At 43.8% G+C, this 20,880-nt stretch overlaps 1 protein-coding gene across 4 annotated transcripts in view; it reads left to right on the top strand.

Moving 5' to 3' along the window:
* The window catches only part of LOC134999232 (cyclic nucleotide-binding domain-containing protein 2-like), a 713,550-nt gene that overhangs the window by 503,692 nt on the left and 188,978 nt on the right, over positions 1 to 20,880 (top strand). For all 4 annotated transcript variants that reach the window (XM_063951415.1, XM_063951414.1, XM_063951412.1 and 1 more), the window contains 2 exons: positions 14,997 to 15,142; positions 18,451 to 18,511. In XM_063951415.1, coding sequence (XP_063807485.1) covers positions 14,997 to 15,142; positions 18,451 to 18,511 — 207 coding nt within the window. The remainder of the gene's footprint in view (positions 1 to 14,996; positions 15,143 to 18,450; positions 18,512 to 20,880) is intronic.

Raw genomic sequence — 20,880 nt, forward strand, 5'->3', positions numbered from 1 at the left:
TGATGGCATATCTGGCACTGTGGGGGCATATCTGGCACTATGAGGGCATATCTGGCACTGTGGGGGCATATCTGGCACTATGAGGGCATATCTGGCAGTATGAGGGCTGTGTACGGCTAGAGCTGCATTTCCCACCCTAGGCTTATACTCGAGTCAATAAGTTTTCCCAGGTTTTTGGGGTAGAATTAGGTGCCTCGGCTTATATTCTGGTCGACTTATACTCGAGTATATACGGTATATAGATTTGTGTATATTTTTCAATCACTAGCAGACACCTTTTAGTAGTGCATTTGTTTGTTAAACCCGTTGAAGCTTGATATTGATTAGGTTGTGTGCAACACTTACACTTCCATGGTTCTTCCCTCTTTCACACAATCTAGTTTTGAGGCACCAAATGCCTGTAATTTATCCTAGTGGCGACTATTATATTCCTATATATATAGATACACTGTTTTATTTATATTGTACGTAAAATATTGTATTAATATGGTACATCATATTATTTACATGAACATTGCTTGGTGCCGTGGGGGGGGGTGTTTGGGATTGGCGGGGTGGATCTCCAGGAATCGATGATGCATGAGGTGGCAACCCTAGGCTTACTGCCCATCATCAGAAATATGCCCCCTAAGCCTAAATTTATTAGTGATTACCATTCAAAGGACTATGCATCCTCTTCCTGTATGTTATCCATGCACGCTATTCAGTATGTACTGTAGCATAGGCCATTGTCCATTTTTCTGTCAGTGGTACTATTCTATTTTGACTTTGCTACTGTCTTGTACTGTTCTATTTGCCTTGGCCACACTCATCCACACATTTTTACGGTGACGCTGCTCAGTACCTGTTTCGACAATTTTTGCTTCAAGAAATCATTTACAAACACCAGCCACTAGTCAGTCACATGGTGCAGGCCTTTAGTCAGTCACATGGTGTAGGCCTTAGGTTGCAATGCCTTCATGCCAGTAAATGGAGGCATGCAGTTTGCGTGTGCTTGTCAGTGGTTTTAGGGAGCCAGGTAGGTGTTCCCAAGCCAGTACCTTTGAACCCTGCAAGGACCCACAGCCTGCAGGGAGAAGCAGACTTGGGTGGAGACACCAGAACTTATTGAGATGCGGACGCAATTCCCAGACGCCTTCAGTGATGTAATGTTAATTTGAATACATGTGTGCTTCTATTTGAAATCTTAGGCATATATGCAATCACCCTTCTCTTTCCACAAGAGCAACAGTCATGACTTACACCTACCTCATGCGAGGTGCAGGAAATGCGACTGGGTTTACGTGCGCTTTGCATATGCAATAGGCAGTAACTCTTGCTGCAACACTCCTACAGAACATTTCTTTTACATATACACCCAGAAATGCCCGTTCAGTCGTGGCGGAGAAATGAATGAGATGTGTATGATTCAGAATCATTTTTAAGTTCTTAAAGATGCGCACACAGCCTGCGACACATGCACAGTTTGCCACAAAATCTCTAGATGGGCATGAGAGGTTTTATTGTGAGGTTTAACAAGTAATGCCAAGACTTTAGATGCTGGGAGGCATGGCATCTCGAGGGACAGGGCTACGGCGTACCACTATGCCGCACGTCTATCAGTGGGCATGATTGTGGCATAGCATAGGGATTAACACCCTCCTCCCCTCCTGATGTGTTGGGGTGCCCAAAGCTGCTGCAGCTACCTCTAGTGTAGAAAAGCTGTAACACTGGAACTGAATTACAGGTTGGGGAACAGCAGATTACGGATAGGACACCAGAGCATGATAGAACATTTTGTGACAGTGGTCAGCAGTAGACAGTGGTTATAAAGCAGCTACTGTATATCTGAAATAAAACTATGGCCCAGATTTATCAAGCCTTGGACAGTGATAAATTGCACAGTGATAAAGTACCAACCAATCAGCTCCTAACTGTCACTTTTCAAACTCTAGAGGAGCAGATGTATTAACCTGGAGAAGGCATAAGGAAGTGATAAACCAGTGATAAATGCAAGGTGATAAACACACCAGCCAATCAGCTCCCATATGTAAATTAACAGTTAAGAGCTGATTGGCTGGTGCATTATCACCTTGCACTTAACACTGCTTCATCACTGGTTTATCACTTCCTTATGCCTTCTACAGGTTAATACATCTACAGTATACCCATAGCCTGTAACATGACAGTTAGGAGCTGATAAGGATGTTGTTGTATAGTAACAACCGAAATGCAGGTGGAGAAGACTCTTTCACTCCTTGAATGTCACCGCTGTATATCTGAGGCCAAGAACATAAAAGTCACTGATATTAAAGTTGAAAATTAATTTTAAGTTTCATTAGTAACTTCTTAAAATTAGTATTCAAAAAGACACTGGTAAATAAACGTCACGGTCGCTTGTCGGCAGCCTTTCGTTAAATGCGTCGTCTTTTTTTCTAATTTTCACAATGCGCAAAAATAAATCACGCAGTGTGTAATGAAATCCTCCTTAGTTTACACTGAGCAATATATGAGCGCAGTAATTCACGGCATAATTTTAATATGATGTTCTGATTATACATTATAGTACCAATTTCAGTCCTGCCAAGTGATTAATGATAAAATATATTCAGAAAGAAAGAATCATTTCTGCAAATGTTGTAGAATATGCGAGATTGATTATAACCATAATGTTTTACAATTGACTTAGCTCATCGTTTTTTATTTTCTTCTGGAAAAAGAGGACAGCGCTACGGCAAAAGTTTAGTTCCAGGAAGCCTTGTCCTTCATAGAAGCTGATCACTGATTTTTTTTTTGGTGTGTCCCGCAGACCTGCATACAGCTGTATAATCCTTAAATAGATCATCTCAAATTAATTCCTTCACATGCCAAATGATGCTCATCGTTTTTTACATAATGAATATTAGCAGATACAAAGGTGTGACCTAAGATTCCACAGAATATCAAGCATGCACTCTTTCCCTTATAGATGTGCACCAATTTGTGAAGCACACTTGCTGTCCACCACAAAACCCCTTGGTCTGGCACTGTTGCGTCTGGATGGTCCATTGCTTCTTGACATGCATGCCTAGTCTCCACTCCACTCCACTATCCCACCTCTTGAGTGTGCTACTGTGCAGACTCCAGTCTTCCTGTTCTCCAATGAGACTTCATACCCTATCCCAAGATGGCCACCGAGATATTAACTGAGCATGTTCAGGGGCCATCTTGTCTATACTGTGTAGAGTGGCATGGTGGGAGACGGAAGTCTAAAGTTTGGCTCCTATGAGAGACCTGATTATATACATGCTACAGTATAACGCTGTTGCAGCATCCTGCACCACTACCCGTATGCAGCATACAGTCACTGGCTGGTGGGCTGTATGAAACCGCACTCCACTCTAGCTCCATTCCATCACCAGTGTACATGTAACAGTGAGTACGGCTGCATCTGCTATCAATAAACCAACACCGCTGGTTAAGTAACTGGACTGTTCATAGTTTGAGTTATCCGCTGGTGCATGCCTATCGAAGTAATTCAGACTTGATCGCTGCTGTGCGATCACAAGGAGATTGACAGGAAGAAGGCATTTGTGGGTGTCAACTGACTGTTTTCAGGGAGTGTCTGGAAAAATGCAGGCGTGTCCATGCGTTTGCAGGGAGGGTTCCTGACGTCAATTCCGGTCCCGGACAGGCTGAAGTGTTCGCAGCGGCTGAGTAAGTCCTGGGCTACTCAGAGACTGCACAAGATCTGTTTGTACAGCTCTGCTACACATGCGTTCGCACACTTGCACAGCTAAAATACACTCCCCCCGTAGGCGGCGACTGTCTGATTGCAGCAGTTCAAAAATCGCTGCCCAGTGATCAGGTCTGAATTAGGCCCTATATACTGAAACTCTGCAATATCAATACTTACACACACATCATCTCCAACACCACCAATTTAGTTCCACTTTGAGATGAGTTAAGCTTTCAATCTGGTGTGTGATATATTGGCCTCTTTCATGATAGTCTGTATATTTGGCCATGCTTTGTCAGTGGAATCGGGCAAAACAGGCAGTTGTCTCATGATTGCTTTGTACCTTGAAATGCAGTAGGCAGGCAAATAGGCGCAGTGGCCAGTATAGAATTTATGGTTTTGTGCACTTGAAATTTTTCGGGTTTTGTGTTTTGGTTTTGGGTTCGGTTCCGCGGCCGTGTTTTGGGTTCGAACGCGTTTTGGCAAAACCTCACCGAATTTTTTTTTGTCGGATTCGGGTGTGTTTTGGATTCGGGTGTTTTTTTCAAAAAACCCTAAAAAACAGCTTAAATCATAGAATTTGGGGGTCATTTTGATCCCAAAGTATTATTAACCTCAAAAACCATAATTTCCACTCATTTTCAGTCTATTCTGAACACCTCACACCTCACAATATTATTTTTAGTCCTAAAATTTGCACCGAGGTCGCTGGATGACTAAGCTAAGCGACCCAAGTGGCCGACACAAACACCTGGCCCATCTAGGAGTGGCACTGCAGTGTCACGCAGGATGGCCCTTCCAAAAAACACTCCCCAAACAGCACATGACGCAAAGAAAAAAAGAGGCGCAATGAGGTAGCTGTGTGACTAAGCTCAACGACCCAAGTGGCCGACACAAACACCTGGCCCATCTAGGAGTGGCACTGCAGTGTCACGCAGGATGGCCCTTCCAAAAAACACTCCCCAAACAGCACATGACGCAAAGAAAAAAAGAGGCGCAATGAGGTAGCTGTGTGACTAAGCTCAACGACCCAAGTGGCCGACACAAACACCTGGCCCATCTAGGAGTGGCACTGCAGTGTCACGCAGGATGGCCCTTCAAAAAAATACTCCCCAAACAGCACATGACGCAAAGAAAAATGAAAGAAAAAAGAGGTGCAAGATGGAATTGTCCTTGGGCCCTCCCACCCACCCTTATGTTGTATAAACAGGACATGCACACTTTAACCAACCCATCATTTCAGTGACAGGGTCTGCCACACGACTGTGACTGAAATGACGGGTTGGTTTGGACCCCCACCAAAAAAGAAGCAATTAATCTCTCCTTGCACAAACTGGCTCTACAGAGGCAAGATGTCCACCTCATCATCATCCTCCGATATATCACCGTGTACATCCTCCTCCTCACAGATTATCAATTCGTCCCCACTGGAATCCACCATCTCAGCTCCCTGTGTACTACTTTGTGGAGGCAATTGCTGCTGGTCAATGTCTCCACGGAGGAATTGATTATAATTCATTTTAATGAACATCATCTTCTCCACATTTTCTGGATGTAACCTCGTACGCAGATTGCTGACAAGGTGAGCGGCGGCACTAAACACTCTTTCGGAGTACACACTTGTGGGAGGGCAACTTAGGTAGAATAAAGCCAGTTTGTGCAAGGGCCTCCAAATTGCCTCTTTTTCCTGCCAGTATAAGTACGGACTGTGTGACGTGCCTACTTGGATGCGGTCACTCATATAATCCTCCACCATTCTTTCAATGGGGAGAGAATCATATGCAGTGACAGTAGATGACATGTCCGTAATCGTTGTCAGGTCCTTCAGTCCGGACCAGATGTCAGCATCAGCAGTCGCTCCAGACTGCCCTGCATCACCGCCAGCGGGTGGGCTCGGAATTCTGAGCCTTTTCCTCGCACCCCCAGTTGCGGGAGAATGTGAAGGAGGAGATGTTGACAGGTCGCGTTCCGCTTGACTTGACAATTTTGTCACCAGCAGTTCTTTGAACCCCAGCAGACTTGTGTCTGCCGGAAAGAGAGATCCAAGGTAGGTTTTAAATCTAGGATCGAGCACGGTGGCCAAAATGTAGTGCTCTGATTTCAACAGATTGACCACCCGTGAATCCTTGTTAAGCGAATTAAGGGCTCCATCCACAAGTCCCACATGCCTAGCGGAATCGCTCTGTGTTAGCTCCTCCTTCAATGTCTCCAGCTTCTTCTGCAAAAGCCTGATGAGGGGAATGACCTGACTCAGGCTGGCAGTGTCTGAACTGACTTCACGTGTGGCAAGTTCAAAAGGTTGCAGAACCTTGCACAACGTTGAAATCATTCTCCACTGCGCTTGAGACAGGTGCATTCCACCTCCTATATCGTGCTCAGTTGTATAGGCTTGAATGGCCTTTTGCTGCTCCTCCAACCTCTGAAGCATATAGAGGGTTGAATTCCACCTCGTTACCACTTCTTGCTTCAGATGATGGCAGGGCAGGTTCAGGCGTTTTTGGTGGTGCTCCAGTCTTCTGTACGTGGTGCCTGTACGCCGAAAGTGTCCCGCAATTCTTCTGGCCACCGACAGCATCTCTTGCACGCCCCTTTCGTTTTTTAAATAATTCTGCACCACCAAATTCAAGGTATGTGCAAAACATGGGACGTGCTGGAATTTGCCCATATTTAATGCACACACAATATTGCTGGCGTTGTCCGATGCCACAAATCCACAGGAGAGTCCAATTGGGGTAAGCCATTCTGCGATGATCTTCCTCAGTTGCCGTAAGAGGTTTTTAGCTGTGTGCGTATTCTGGAAAGCGGTGATACAAAGCGTAGCCTGCCTAGGAAAGAGTTGGCGTTTGCGAGATGCTGCTACTGGTGCCGCCGCTGCTGTTCTTGCGGCGGGAGTCCATACATCTACCCAGTGGGCTGTCACAGTCATATAGTCCTGAGCCTTCCCTGCTCCACTTGTCCACATGTCCGTGGTTAAGTGGACATTGGGTACAACTGCATTTTTTAGGACACTGGTGAGTCTTTTTCTGAGGTCTGTGTACATTTTCGGTATCGCCTGCCTAGAGAAATGGAACCTAGATGGTATTTGGTACCGGGGACACAGAACCTCCAACAAGTCTCTAGTTGCCTCTGCAGTAATGATGGATACCGGAACCACGTTTCTCACCGCCCAGGATGCCAAGGCCTCAGTTATCCGCTTTGCAGCAGGATGACTGCTGTGATATTTCATCTTCCTCGCAAAGGACTGTTGGACAGTCAATTGCTTGGTGGAAGTAGTAAAAGTGGTCTTACGACTTCCCCTCTGGGATGACCATCGACTCCCAGCAGCAACAACAGCAGCGCCAGCAGCAGTAGGCGTTACACGCAAGGATGCATCGGAGGAATCCCAGGCAGGAGAGGACTCGTCATAATTGCCAGTGACATGGCCTGCAGGACTATTGGCATTCCTGGGGAAGGAGGAAATTGACACTGAGGGAGTTGGTGGGGTGGTTTGCGTGAGCTTGGTTACAAGAGGAAGGGATTTACTGGTCAGTGGACTGCTTCCGCTGTCGCCCAAAGTTTTTGAACTTGTCACTGACTTATGATGAATGCGCTGCAGGTGACGTATAAGGGAGGATGTTCCGAGGTGGTTAACGTCCTTACCCCTACTTATTACAGCTTGACAAAGGCAACACACGGCTTGACAAATGTTGTCCGCATTTCTGTTGAAATACTTCCACACCGAAGAGCTGATTTTTTTGGTATTTTCACCAGGCATGTCAATGGCCCTATTCCTCCCACGGACAACAGGTGTCTCCCCGGGTGCCTGACTTAAACAAACCACCTCACCATCAGAATCCTCCTGGTCAATTTCCTCCCCAGCGCCAGCAACACCCATATCCTCCTCATCCTGGTGTACTTCAACACTGACATCTTCAATCTGACTATCGGGAACTGGACTGCGGGTGCTCCTTCCAGCACTTGCAGGGGGCGTGCAAATGGTGGAAGGCGCATGCTCTTCACGTCCAGTGTTGGGAAGGTCAGGCATCGCAAACGACACAATTGGACACTCCTTGTGGATTTGTGATTTCGAAGAACGCACAGTTCTTTGCTGTGCTTTTGCCAGCTTGAGCCTTTTCATTTTTCTAGCGAGAGGCTGAGTGCTTCCATCCTCATGTGAAGCTGAACCACTAGCCATGAACATAGGCCAGGGCCTCAGCCGTTCCTTGCCACTCCGTGTGGTAAATGGCATATTGGCAAGTTTACGCTTCTCCTCCGACAATTTTATTTTAGATTTTTGAGTCCTTTTTTTACTGATATTTGGTGTTTTGGATTTTACATGCTCTGTACTATGACATTGGGCATCGGCCTTGGCAGACGACGTTGATGGAATTTCATCGTCTCGGCCATGACTAGTGGCAGCAGCTTCAGCACGAGGTGGAAGTGGATCTTGATCTTTCCCTATTTTTGGAACCTCAACATTTTTGTTCTCCATATTTTAATAGGCACAACTAAAAGGCACCTCAGGTAAACAATGGAGATGGATGGATACTAGTATACTTATGGATGACGAGCGACTGCCGACACAGAGGTAGCTACAGCCGTGGACTACCGTACTGTGTCTGCTGCTAATATAGACTGGATGATAATGAGATAAAATTAAAATATATATATATATATCACACTAGTACTGCAGCCGGACAGGTATATATTATGTAATGACGGACCTGCTGGACACTGTCTGTCAGCACTGCAGACTCCTAAAGTAAGCTACTAGTATCAAGAAGATAGAAAAAAAAAAACCACGGGTAGGTGGTATACAATTATGGATGGACGAGCGACTGCCGACACAGAGGTAGCTACAGCCGTGGACTACCGTACTGTGTCTGCTGCTAATATAGACTGGATGATAATGAGATAAAATTAAAATATATATATATATCACACTAGTACTGCAGCCGGACAGGTATATATTATGTAATGACGGACCTGCTGGACACTGTCTGTCAGCACTGCAGACTCCTAAAGTAAGCTACTAGTATCAAGAAGATAGAAAAAAAAAAACCACGGGTAGGTGGTATACAATTATGGATGGACGAGCGACTGCCGACACAGAGGTAGCTACAGCCGTGGACTACCGTACTGTGTCTGCTGCTAATATAGACTGGATGATAATGAGATAAAATTAAAATATATATATATATATATCACACTAGTACTGCAGCCGGACAGGTATATATTATGTAATGACGGACCTGCTGGACACTGTCTGTCAGCACTGCAGACTCCTAAAGTAAGCTACTAGTATTAAGAAGATAGAAAAAAAAAAAACCACGGGTAGGTGGTATACAATTATGGATGGACGAGCGACTGCCGACACAGAGGTAGCTACAGCCGTGGACTACCGTACTGTGTCTGCTGCTAATATAGACTGGATGATAATGAGATAAAATTAAAATATATATATATATATCACACTAGTACTGCAGCCGGACAGGTATATATTATGTAATGACGGACCTGCTGGACACTGTCTGTCAGCACTGCAGACTCCTAAAGTAAGCTACTAGTATCAAGAAGATAGAAAAAAAAAAAAACCACGGGTAGGTGGTATACAATTATGGATGGACGAGCGACTGCCGACACAGAGGTAGCTACAGCCGTGGACTACCGTACTGTGTCTGCTGCTAATATAGACTGGATGATAATGAGATAAAATTAAAATATATATATATATCACACTAGTACTGCAGCCGGACAGGTATATATTATGTAATGACGGACCTGCTGGACACTGTCTGTCAGCACTGCAGACTCCTAAAGTAAGCTACTAGTATCAAGAAGATAGAAAAAAAAAACCACGGGTAGGTGGTATACAATTATGGATGGACGAGCGACTGCCGACACAGAGGTAGCTACAGCCGTGGACTACCGTACTGTGTCTGCTGCTAATATAGACTGGATGATAATGAGATAAAATTAAAATATATATATATATCACACTAGTACTGCAGCCGGACAGGTATATATTATGTAATGACGGACCTGCTGGACACTGTCTGCAGAATGCGTTTATAAAAACACCACACGACGAGTGTTTAACTTTTTCAGGCAGACAATCACAATATACTGGTGGTCAGCAGACAATCACAATATACTGGTGGTCAGTGGTCACTGGTCAGTCACACTGGCAGTGGCACTCTGGCAGCAAAAGTGTGCACTGTACTTAAAATATGTACTCCTGCTATAACTGCTCCCCAGTCTCCCCCACAATTAAGCTGTGTGAGCAGTGAGCACTCAGCACAGTCAGATAATGATATACAGTATTACATATGATGCAGCACACTGGGCTGAGCACAGATATGGTATGTGACTGTGTCACACTGTGTATCGTTTTTTTTCAGGCAGAGAACGGATTAATTAAACTGGTGGTGGTCACTGGTCACTGGTCACACTATCAGCAAGTAGTACTCCGTCCTAAGCAGACAATCACAATATACTGGTGGTCAGTGTGGTCACTGGTCAGTCACACTGGCAGTGTGGCACTCTGGCAGCAAAAGTGTGCACTGTACTTAAAATATATTATTTATGTACTCCTGCTCTAACTGCTCCCCAGTCTCCCCCACAATTAAGCTGTGTGAGCAGTGAGCACTCAGCACAGTCAGATATACAGTATTACATATTATGATGCAGCACACTGAGGCTGAGCACAGATATGGTATGTGACTGTGTCACACTGTGTATCGTTTTTTTTCAGGCAGAGAACGGATTAATTAAACTGGTGGTCAATGGTCACTGGTCACACTATCAGCAAGTAGTAGTACTCCAGTCCTAATATGCTCCCCAAAATTAGTAAATAGTGTCTCTAACTCTCTACTCTCTTCTCTATAAACGGAGAGGACGCCAGCCACGTCCTCTCCCTATCAATCTCAATGCACGTGTGAAAATGGCGGCGACGCGTGGCTCCTTATATAGAATCCGAGTCTCGCGATAGAATCCGAGCCTCGCGAGAATCCGACAGCGGGATGATGACGTTCGGGCGCGCTCGGGTTAGCCGAGCAGGGCGGGAAGATCCGAGTCTGCCTCGGATCCGTGTAAAAAGGCTGAAGTTCGGGGGGGTTCGGATTCCGAGAAACCGAACCCGCTCATCACTATTTGTACCCTGATTGATTTAACACTATTTCTTAGACATTTGTTTTCCTAAAATGGAGCAACCTTGTATTATTTTTAATAGTGATGAGCGGGTTCGGTTCCTCGGAATCCGAACCCCCCCGAACTTCACCCATTTTACACGGGTCCGAGGCAGACTCGGATCCTCCCGCGCTGCTCGGTTAACCCGAGCGCGCCCCGAACGTCATCATTCCGCTGTCGGATTCTCGGGAGATTCGTATTCTATATAAGGAGCCGCGCGTCGCCGCCATTTTCACTCGTGCATTGGAGATGATAGGGAGAGGACGTGTGCAGCGTTCTCTCAGTTGTGTTCAGTGTGCTCCAATATAGCTAAAGAAAGAAAAGTATTCCGTACTAGGGCACACTCAGAAACGAATACACTGATATATCCTAAAAGTCAACGCCCCATAGGGGAGAGGACCAATAATAATTAAAATATAACTTTTATTGATATACGTTAAAGCTTATGAAATATATCGTTTCTGAGTGTGCCCTAGTATGGAATACTTTTCTTTCTTTAGCTATATTGATGCCAGACCTTATTCCAGGAGCACCTCCCCCGGTTCACAATACTGTGATATCCATTTAATGATAAGCGGGGATAGAACAAACACACATAATTGATTCAAAAATTCATTTAGTCTGTGCGACCATTTCTTTTCGTTTTTTCTGTGTTCAGTGTGCTGCAAATATCTGTGTGCTGCAAATATCTGTGCTCAGTGTGCTTGCAAATATCTGTGCTCAGTGTGCTGAAGTGAAAATATCTACGTTCTCTGTCTGAAAAACGCTCCATATCTGTGCTGCATTGTAGTATATAGTAGGAGGACAGTGCAGAATTTTGCTGACCAGTGACCACCAGTATTATATCAGTACGGTACAGTAGTCCACTGCTCTACCTACCTCTGTGTTGTCAAGTATACTACCCATCCATACCTGTGGTGCATTTAAGTTTTGCGCAGTATATATATATATATAGTAGGAGGACAGTGCATTATTTTGCTGACCACCAGTATATAATATATAGCAGTACGGTACAGTAGTCCACTGCTCTACCTACCTCTGTGTCATCAAGTATACTATCCATCCATACCTGTGGTGCATTTAAGTTTTGCGCAGTATATATATAGTAGGAGGACAGTGCATAATTTTGCTGACCACCAGTATATAATATATAGCAGTACGGTACAGTAGTCCACTGCTCTACCTACCTCTGTGTCGTCAAGTATACTATCCATCCATACCTGTGGTGCATTTAAGTTTTGCGCAGTATATATATAGTAGGAGGACAGTGCATAATTTTGCTGACCACCAGTATATAATATATAGCAGTACGGTACAGTAGTCCACTGCTCTACCTACCTCTGTGTCGTCAAGTATACTATCCATCCATACCTGTGGTGCATTTAAGTTTTGCGCAGTATATATATAGTAGGAGGACAGTGCATAATTTTGCTGACCACCAGTATATAATATATAGCAGTACAGTACAGTAGTCCACTGCTCTACCTACCTCTGTGTCGTCAAGTATACTATCCATCCATACCTGTGGTGCATTTAAGTTTTGCGCAGTATATATATAGTAGGAGGACAGTGCATAATTTTGCTGACCACCAGTATATAATATATAGCAGTACGGTACAGTAGGCCATTGCTATTGATAGATTACTGGCATATAATTCCACACATTAAAAAATGGAGAACAAAAATGTGGAGGGTAAAATAGGGAAAGATCAAGATCCACTTCCACCTCGTGCTGAAGCTGCTGCCACTAGTCATGGCCGAGACGATGAAATGCCATCAACGTCGTCTGCCAAGGCCGATGCCCAATGTCATAGTAGAGAGCATGTAAAATCCAAAAAACCAAAGTACAGTAAAATGACCCAAAAATCAAATTAAAATCGTCTGAGGAGAAGCGTAAACTTGCCAATATGCCATTTACGACACGGAGGGGCAAGGAATGGCTGAGGCCCTCTCCTATGTTCCTCATGACTAGTGGGTCAGCTTCACATGAGGATGGAAGCACTCATCCTCTCGCTAGAAAAATTAAAAGACTTAAGCTGGCAAAAGCACAGCAAAGAACTGTGCGTTCTTCTAAATCACAAATCCCCAAGGAGCGTCCAATTGTGTCGGTTGCGATGCCTGACCTTCCCAACACTGGACGGGAAGAGGTGGCGCCTTCCACCATTTGCACGCCCCCTGCAAGTGCTGGAAGGAGCACCCGCAGTCCAGTTCCTGATAGTCAAATTGAAGATGTCACTGTTGAAGTACACCAGGATGAGGATATGGGTGTTGCTGGCGCTGAGGAGGAAATTGACAAGGAGGATTGGGTCGCTTAGCTTAAACATCCAGCGACCTTGGTGTACCTCTTTTTTTCTTTGCATCATGTGCTGTTTGGGGACTATTTTTTGAAGTGCCATCCTGTCTGACACTGCAGTGCCACTCCTAGATGGGCCAGGTGTTTGTGTCGGCCACTTGGGTCACTTAGCTTAACCATCCAGCGACCTTGGTGCATTTCTTTTTTTCTTTGCATCATGTGCTGTTTGGGGACTATTTTGTGAAGTGCCATCCTGTCTGACACTGCAGTGCCACTCCTAGATAAGCCAGGTGTTTGTGTCGGCCACTTGGGTCGCTTAGCTTAACCATCCAACGACCTTGGTGCACCTCTTTTTTTCTTTGCATCATGTGCTGTTTGGGGACTATTTTTTGAAGTGCCATCCTGTCTGACACTGCAGTGCAACTCCTAGATGGGCCAGGTGTTTGTGTTGGCCACTTGGGTCGCTTAGCTTAACCATCCAGCGACCTTGGTGCACCTCTTTTTTTCTTGCATCATGTGCTGTTTGGGGACTATTTTTTGAAGTGCCATCCTGTCTGACACTGCAGTGCCACTCCTAGATGGGCGAGGTGTTTGTGTCGGCCACTTGAGTCGCTTAGCTTAGCCATCCAGCGACCTTGGTGCACCTCTTTTTTTCTTTGCATCATGTGCTGTTTGGGGACTATTTTTTAAATCTGCCATCCTGTCTGACACTGCAGTGCCACTCCTAGATGGGCGAGGTGTTTGTGTCGGCCACTTGAGTCGCTTAGCTTAGCCATCCAGCGACCTTGGTGCACCTCTTTTTTTCTTTGCATCATGTGCTGTTTGGGGACTATTTTTTAAATCTGCCATCCTGTCTGACACTGCAGTGCCACTCCTAGATGGGCCAGATATTTGTGTCGGCCACTTGGGTCGCTTAGCTTAGTCATCCAACGACCTCGGTGCAAATTTAAGGACTAAAAATAATATTGTGAGGTGTGAGGTGTTCAGAATAGACTGGAATTGAGTGGAAATTATGGTTATTGAGGTTAATAATACTATGGGATCAAAATGACCCCCAGATTCTATGATTTAATCTGTTTTTGAGGGTTTTTTGTAAAAAAACACCCAAATCCAAAACACACCCGAATCCGACAAAAAATTTTCAGGGAGGTTTTGCCAAAACGCGTCCGAATCCAAAACACGGCCGCGTAACCGAATCCAAAACCAAAACACAAAACCCAAAAAATGTCCGGTGCACATCACTAATTTTAAAACACATAGCACTAAAGCTGGGTGCACACTATTCAATAAATTAGGTCGATACGCCAACTTCAATCCGCTTGGCCCAAATATCTGATTGGCCCACAACCAGTGGCATCAGGTCCCAATATCAGGAGTGCTGCACAACATTTGTCGGCCCTGACTATAAATTATCTTGCTGCAAATGTAGTGTACAGTATGTGGAATTCCAATCACTGGGTTTTGATTCCATCGATTAGTTCATGTTAAAATGTCACCTTTATGGGGGTTTGTAACTTTGTATTTAAATCATCAATGACATGACTCTTCCCGGCTCAATAATTGTGTAGTGTGTACGCTTGAAATTAGATGTTCTCTGGATAATTTTGAAGTTCCAAAAATTATCTATTCCCTAGCATCCTTTTGGCAAATCTGTAATACCCACCAACTCTGTAACTATGGCAGGTCTGCACACAGTGAAACAAATTATTTATATATTTCAATAGAACTTAGACATGTATGAACATAAGGATTATTTTTTGGATGTAAAGAAGAAATCGCATTGTACAAACCTAACACCCCATTTTCCTCTAATTTCATCTTTCTCTTTTCCCTTTACAGGATTTTTTGACCATATTTTTGAACAGCGAATCCCAAGAAGGATCTGACTATATACGGTTGTTGCATAATATTGAACTACTCAATGGGTGGCCTATTCACAAGCTTCCTTACAACAACCCTAGAATCTGTGTCCACACGTTCTACAGGTATCTCATATACGCATTTGTTTTCTGTCCGATCTGTCTTCTGACCATAAAACATCTGCTGTTTTTAGGTGTTTTAATTGGAGCTGCAAACCTCCAAAAGATCCTGGTAAACATATACGTTTTTGGTCCAGGGGTGCTATAAGAGAGGCAGCCCATGTGCAACCTCCTCTGTTTGGAACCCCTCCTCTCTGCCGGCGCCTGGCAGTGGAGCAGCGCTAAAGAGAGGAGTCTGACCACTAGAGTGCTCAGACTTTAATGCGCATGTGCAGATCTCCGGGAAAATGGCGCATTTTCCCGGCCATTTCTGTACTGGTTATGCCTTCGGGTATGGGTCGTTGAATAGACACAACTTAGGTCGACAGTCATTAGTTGACCATGGAAGATCGACATCCATTAGGTCAACAGGGACAATAGGTCAACATGGTCATTAGGTTGACGTTTATTAGGTCGACAGGTCAAAAGGTCGACATGTTTTTTTTTTTACTTTTTTTGGTGTCGTTTTCTTCATAAGGTGACGGGGAACCCCAACTAGTGCATCGTGTCCCCTCGCATGGCTCGCTTCGCTACCGCTGCGCTCGGCACAGGTTACCGTTCCAATTGTAGTCCACGTGGATCGTTAAGTATGAAAAAATCCAAAAAATTTAAATTTAAAAAAAAAAAACTCATGTTGACCTTTTGACCTGTCGACCTAGTACTTGTCGACCTAATGACCATGTCGACCAAATGCATGTCAACCTTCAGTGGTTGACCTAATGACTGGCGACCTAAGCTGTGTCGACCTAACGACCGTATTCAATGCCGTCGGCGCTAGACTCCAGACCGGTGAGTATTCAAAAAATGGTTGCAGCGTGGAGCCCCCGCTGGACTCAGGGGCCCGTGTGCACCACACACAATGCACCCAGTATAAATATGCCAGTGTATAGGTCATATCCACTGACCTGCCCAGTGTCAGTCCAAGGGGCACAACCATCCCCCATTTAGCTCAAACCTTTTCCTAAACTGTTAAGTTCATCCCTAATGTCCTGGAAGAAATAAGGACTGTTCCAGCAACAGTACAAGATATCGTACCTCCCAAATGAGTATGAGGGGTAGATTTACTATGCTGCCATGTCTCTGGTGGCTTTGGACCCTGAATTTAAAGGGCAACAAATCAGGTGTGATTTTTATGTGGTATTATTGCCCCCTTTAAAACTAGTGGCCAGGTGTGCAGCAGGACAAATATTGCAGCAGTACAAATTCAGCCACAATACATTTTAAATACTCTTAATGATGGAAATGTATAAAAAGCTTGGAAATAATACATATGTTTGGGCCTAGTCATTACTATAAAGTTCCCAGTGTTTAAAGTGTTGCCTCTTTAGACAATGGGGGTCATTCCGAGTTGATCGCTTGCTAGGTACTTTTAGCAGCCGTGCAAACGCATAGTCACCGCCCACGGGGGAGTGTATTTTCGCTTTGCAAGTGTGTGAACACCTGTGCAGCCGAGCAGGATGAAATTTTTTTTTGCAGTTTCTGAGTAGCTCTGGACTTACTCAGCTGCTGCGATCACTTCAGTCTTTTTGGTCCCGGAATTGACGTCAGACACCCGCCCTGCAAACGCTAGGACACCCCTGCGTTTTTCCAAACACTCCCAGAAAATGGTCAGTTGCCACCCACAAACTTCCTGTCAATCTCCTTGCGATCGGCTGTGCGAATGGATTCTTCGTTAAATCCATCGCCCAGCAACGATCCGCTTTATACTCGTACGACGCGCCTGCGCATTGCAGTGCATACGCATGCGCAGTAGTAACCTGTTTGCTGCGCTGCAAAAAATGGCAGCGAGCGATCAACTCGGAATGACCCCCAATGTTAGCAATTTCCCAAACCACCTACGTATCCTCCCTATGCTGCCCTAAGATTGTGCAATCTGCGGCAATCCATCGCACGTATGACTCCTATTTTCCTGTGGATTGTAAACTTGCCACCAGATTCCTCTTACCCTCCTTTCTCCAGTCTTATTTGTTACAAGTTCTCCTGATATCAACATTATTATAATAAACAGAAACGCAAAGCTCTAGTTCAATTATATACCATATTGCAGAATATATATATATATATATATATATATATCTATATCTATCTATATATATATATATATATAGTTCTCCAAAGTCGGTATAACACGGCACTCACAGGAGTGCTATACAATAAGGACTCTGGCACCGGGGGACGCTGTATTGCTATTGAGTGCCGACTGAATTGGAGGACTATATATATATATATATATATATCCAACAGAAAAGAAGGCACTCAGAGACTGTTTCAAAGCGATAAAGAAAGACATCTGTATTTAAGATGTCATAACATCTTAAATACAGATGTCTTTCTTTATCGCTTTGAAACAGTCTCTGAGTGCCTTCTTTTCTGTTGGATATTTACTTCTCTGAGTGGCACCTGAGCAGTTGGGACATTGTAAAGTGAGTGCCGGCATACTGTGGATGTATATATATATATATATATATATATATATATATATATATATTTGTAGGTGGTGAGGCACTCAATAATGGTATTCAGCTGCCGGGGTGCCGTTCCTATGCCGAGTATGCAGAAAACCCCATATGCATGGGAAGGATGGCACTCCACGGTCTTCTTAAATAAAGTGAAGGTTTAATACCTTCACTTTATTTAATAAGACCGTGGAGTGCCATCCTTCCCATGCATATATATATATATATATATATATATATATATATACAGTATATATATATATTACTCAAATTCAGAAAATAGCCTTCTCTTGTCATTTATAAAGCAAACATTTAAAAAAAAACATGTAAAATTATTATTTTTATTTATGTATTTTACTACCATCCCCCCTTCCCTTCCGATTATTTCTTAGACCTGTTCTATGAACACAACAAGAGCAAGATGCCGTATTTGATGTAATGTATTTTACTGCTTACTGCTCCCATCATTGTGCTCTTGAAAATGTAAAATGAAAATAAAGTTAACTAATGGCCTTAATAAAAGCTGCTAACTCATTAGCACATAGTGCCGCAGGTGATGAATTCAACTACACCCGCATTATGTTGTAGGACATTACATCTGCAAGGTAGTTTTTTTATTTTTTTTTATGCAATTGGTTTTTGCCTCACATTTCCCTGCTCTGAAATAAGAAAGCAATAAAAATAAAATGTCTGCGTCCTAAAACTTTGAATAAAGTTTGGCTCCTACAGTATTTTTACTTTGCAAGACATAAACACCAGTAAAATTCATCGTAAGATATATAAAGCCAATTGTGTCCTCATTCTTCTTTCTTTTTATAGGCCTGGGACGGTTATCACAAAGGACTCAAGGGCATCTACAAAAATCTATGTGATCAAAAGTGTAAGTTAATTAATTATCTTGATCACTAAAAGTGCATCCTCCATGCTTTTTTTTTTTTAATTATTAATCTCCTTTTAACCTATTGTTTCATTATTGCGCCCATGTTCACTAGAAACATGAATAAGAGCAATTGCTGAATTGACGATTTGGTGGAAATAAGTTTCAGCACATTATGGTTGGAACATCCTAAATCAGTATTATCATGTATGGGAAGCAGCCAAAACCATATCCCAAAAGTTTTGTCCTGGCTTTGAAAACTAGTGCACCCTGGAGACAATGGTTCCATCCCCGACTCTGCCAAGTTTCAAGAGATTTGCAACTACAATAATTAGTGCTCATGGTTACAACTGTCTTTAAAGACAAAGTACGCGGCGGTGTCTTTGAAAGAACACACTCAAAGACTTCTGCAGTGTTTAAAACCCAAACTGTTTTTGTTCCCCCTTGAATAACTTTATGCAGGTGGAATTGTTTATTGTAATCTAAGCTTTTGTAGTAAAAAAAAATTATATATTTATATATTTTTGCGTTAACTGGCTATATTTAAAGAATTGTTAATATATCTGAATCACCGGGGATAACAATACAGGCATTGTTCCAGAATTTCTTTCAAGGCTGTACAGCTTACTGTATTGTACTGTAAAACGGAGTCATTAAGCCATTGTTCAGTTCCTCTATTACTGTATGTTCTAGAGAACAGGCGTCAGCTGTTTCAGTTTCATGCTTTCATCCCATTGTCAAGTAAATGGCAAATATCTTTGTGAATTCAATTACTAGCTTACAGACATTTCAAAATGAGGGCATTAACTGTAAAAATAAAACTCATACCTGTATACAAGGTTTTACTTTTACGCAATGGAATGTATACCATTAATATGCCATATTTGTCAACCTGAGCCCCATGGGATAGGAAGGAGGGGAGGAAGGGGGGGGGGGGGGGGCTCAGTCATTGCTCTGCATTCTGTTGTACAATGCAGCATTTGGCAGAACTATGCAGTGAGGCCACAACAATGCGATTCGTCACTAATCATGTCATCGAGCCACCGGACCGGACATTTTTCTGGGTAAGTGGGTGGATCTGGGTGGCTGGCCTACTGGAGTCAGGAAGAGTTCCCCAAAATTTGGAACATTAAGGGAGAGTAGGCAAGTTAATTACCTTGATGCCAGGATGCCACTGCAAATAAGATGATACTTTATAAATACTTAATATACATTATTGCTACACAACTGTCTTAAGATGAATACACACTATAAGATATATCATGCGACGCCGATCGGAACGATACATGGTACACATCGTATAGTGAGTACTCCGTCATTTCCAGGCGGCGTCCATTGAATTGTCCCATTGCATGTGCTTCACATTTAGTGGGACAAATCTACGGCTGAAGCAGTGTTACATGCAGTATGCATGGTGCCCTATCGCACAGTAGATTGGGTTGTGCGTATGGCGGATGCGATGTATCGTTACATCGCATTGCCATATGGCTGGGCCGCACAGTCTCATGATGTGTACCCAGCTTTAGAGAAAAGTACTTGAAAAAGAGATGAACGAATGTTATACTACAGGTCAAACAATGTTAATAATATTAACACCCAAACCGGCCTACAGTACATTCCTGAACAGTCATGCAGACTGACGTAACATCTGCTCAGACCAATAACTAAATAAAATGACCAGGGCTGAAAAACCTACTAACAGCTATAGTCCCCAACTGAGCTACAGATTAGTCCCAAACCCCAAAACAGACGCCTAGATAAGTAGCCATGGCTACACCAGCTCCCGACTCAAACCTGTTACAACAGTGGCTGGCTCTACTGTGTAGTCTCCAACAAAATGGCTCCTCTGGGGAAACTTCATTCCCTACCAAAAATAGCCATAATTTTGTATCTGCGCATGGGCGGTGTCATCTTGCCAATGTGTAGGAGCCAGTGAGTATGGCTGTACATTCACTTGTGCCGCAATAAACCACAGATCCTGGTTAAGTTACTGCAGTTGTCATTGCCTGCACCAATGGCTCCCAAACGTGGTCCTCAAGGCACCACAACAGTGCTGGTTTTAGGGATATCTCTGCGTATACACAGATGGTTTAATCAAACTGACTTAGGTACTAATTAAGTCGCCTGTGTCTAAGCATGGTTATCCTGGACTGTTGGGGTGCCCTGAGGACCGCTTTTGGAACCACTGGCCTACACTATAACTGCTGGTGTGTACAGTGCTCTGTTCACCCACAAAGCTGCACACACATTCCCAACAAAAGAAAATAGTTTCGCCCCTGTCAGACCCCCATGTTCAGATGTGCGGAACTGCTGTATCATTTTGTGCAAACTGTATTTTGCTGTAGAACAGGTATTTCATGAGGATGCAGTCA

Source organism: Pseudophryne corroboree, chromosome 2 (assembly GCF_028390025.1).
Source record: "Pseudophryne corroboree isolate aPseCor3 chromosome 2, aPseCor3.hap2, whole genome shotgun sequence".
Lineage (NCBI taxonomy): Eukaryota > Metazoa > Chordata > Amphibia > Anura > Myobatrachidae > Pseudophryne > Pseudophryne corroboree.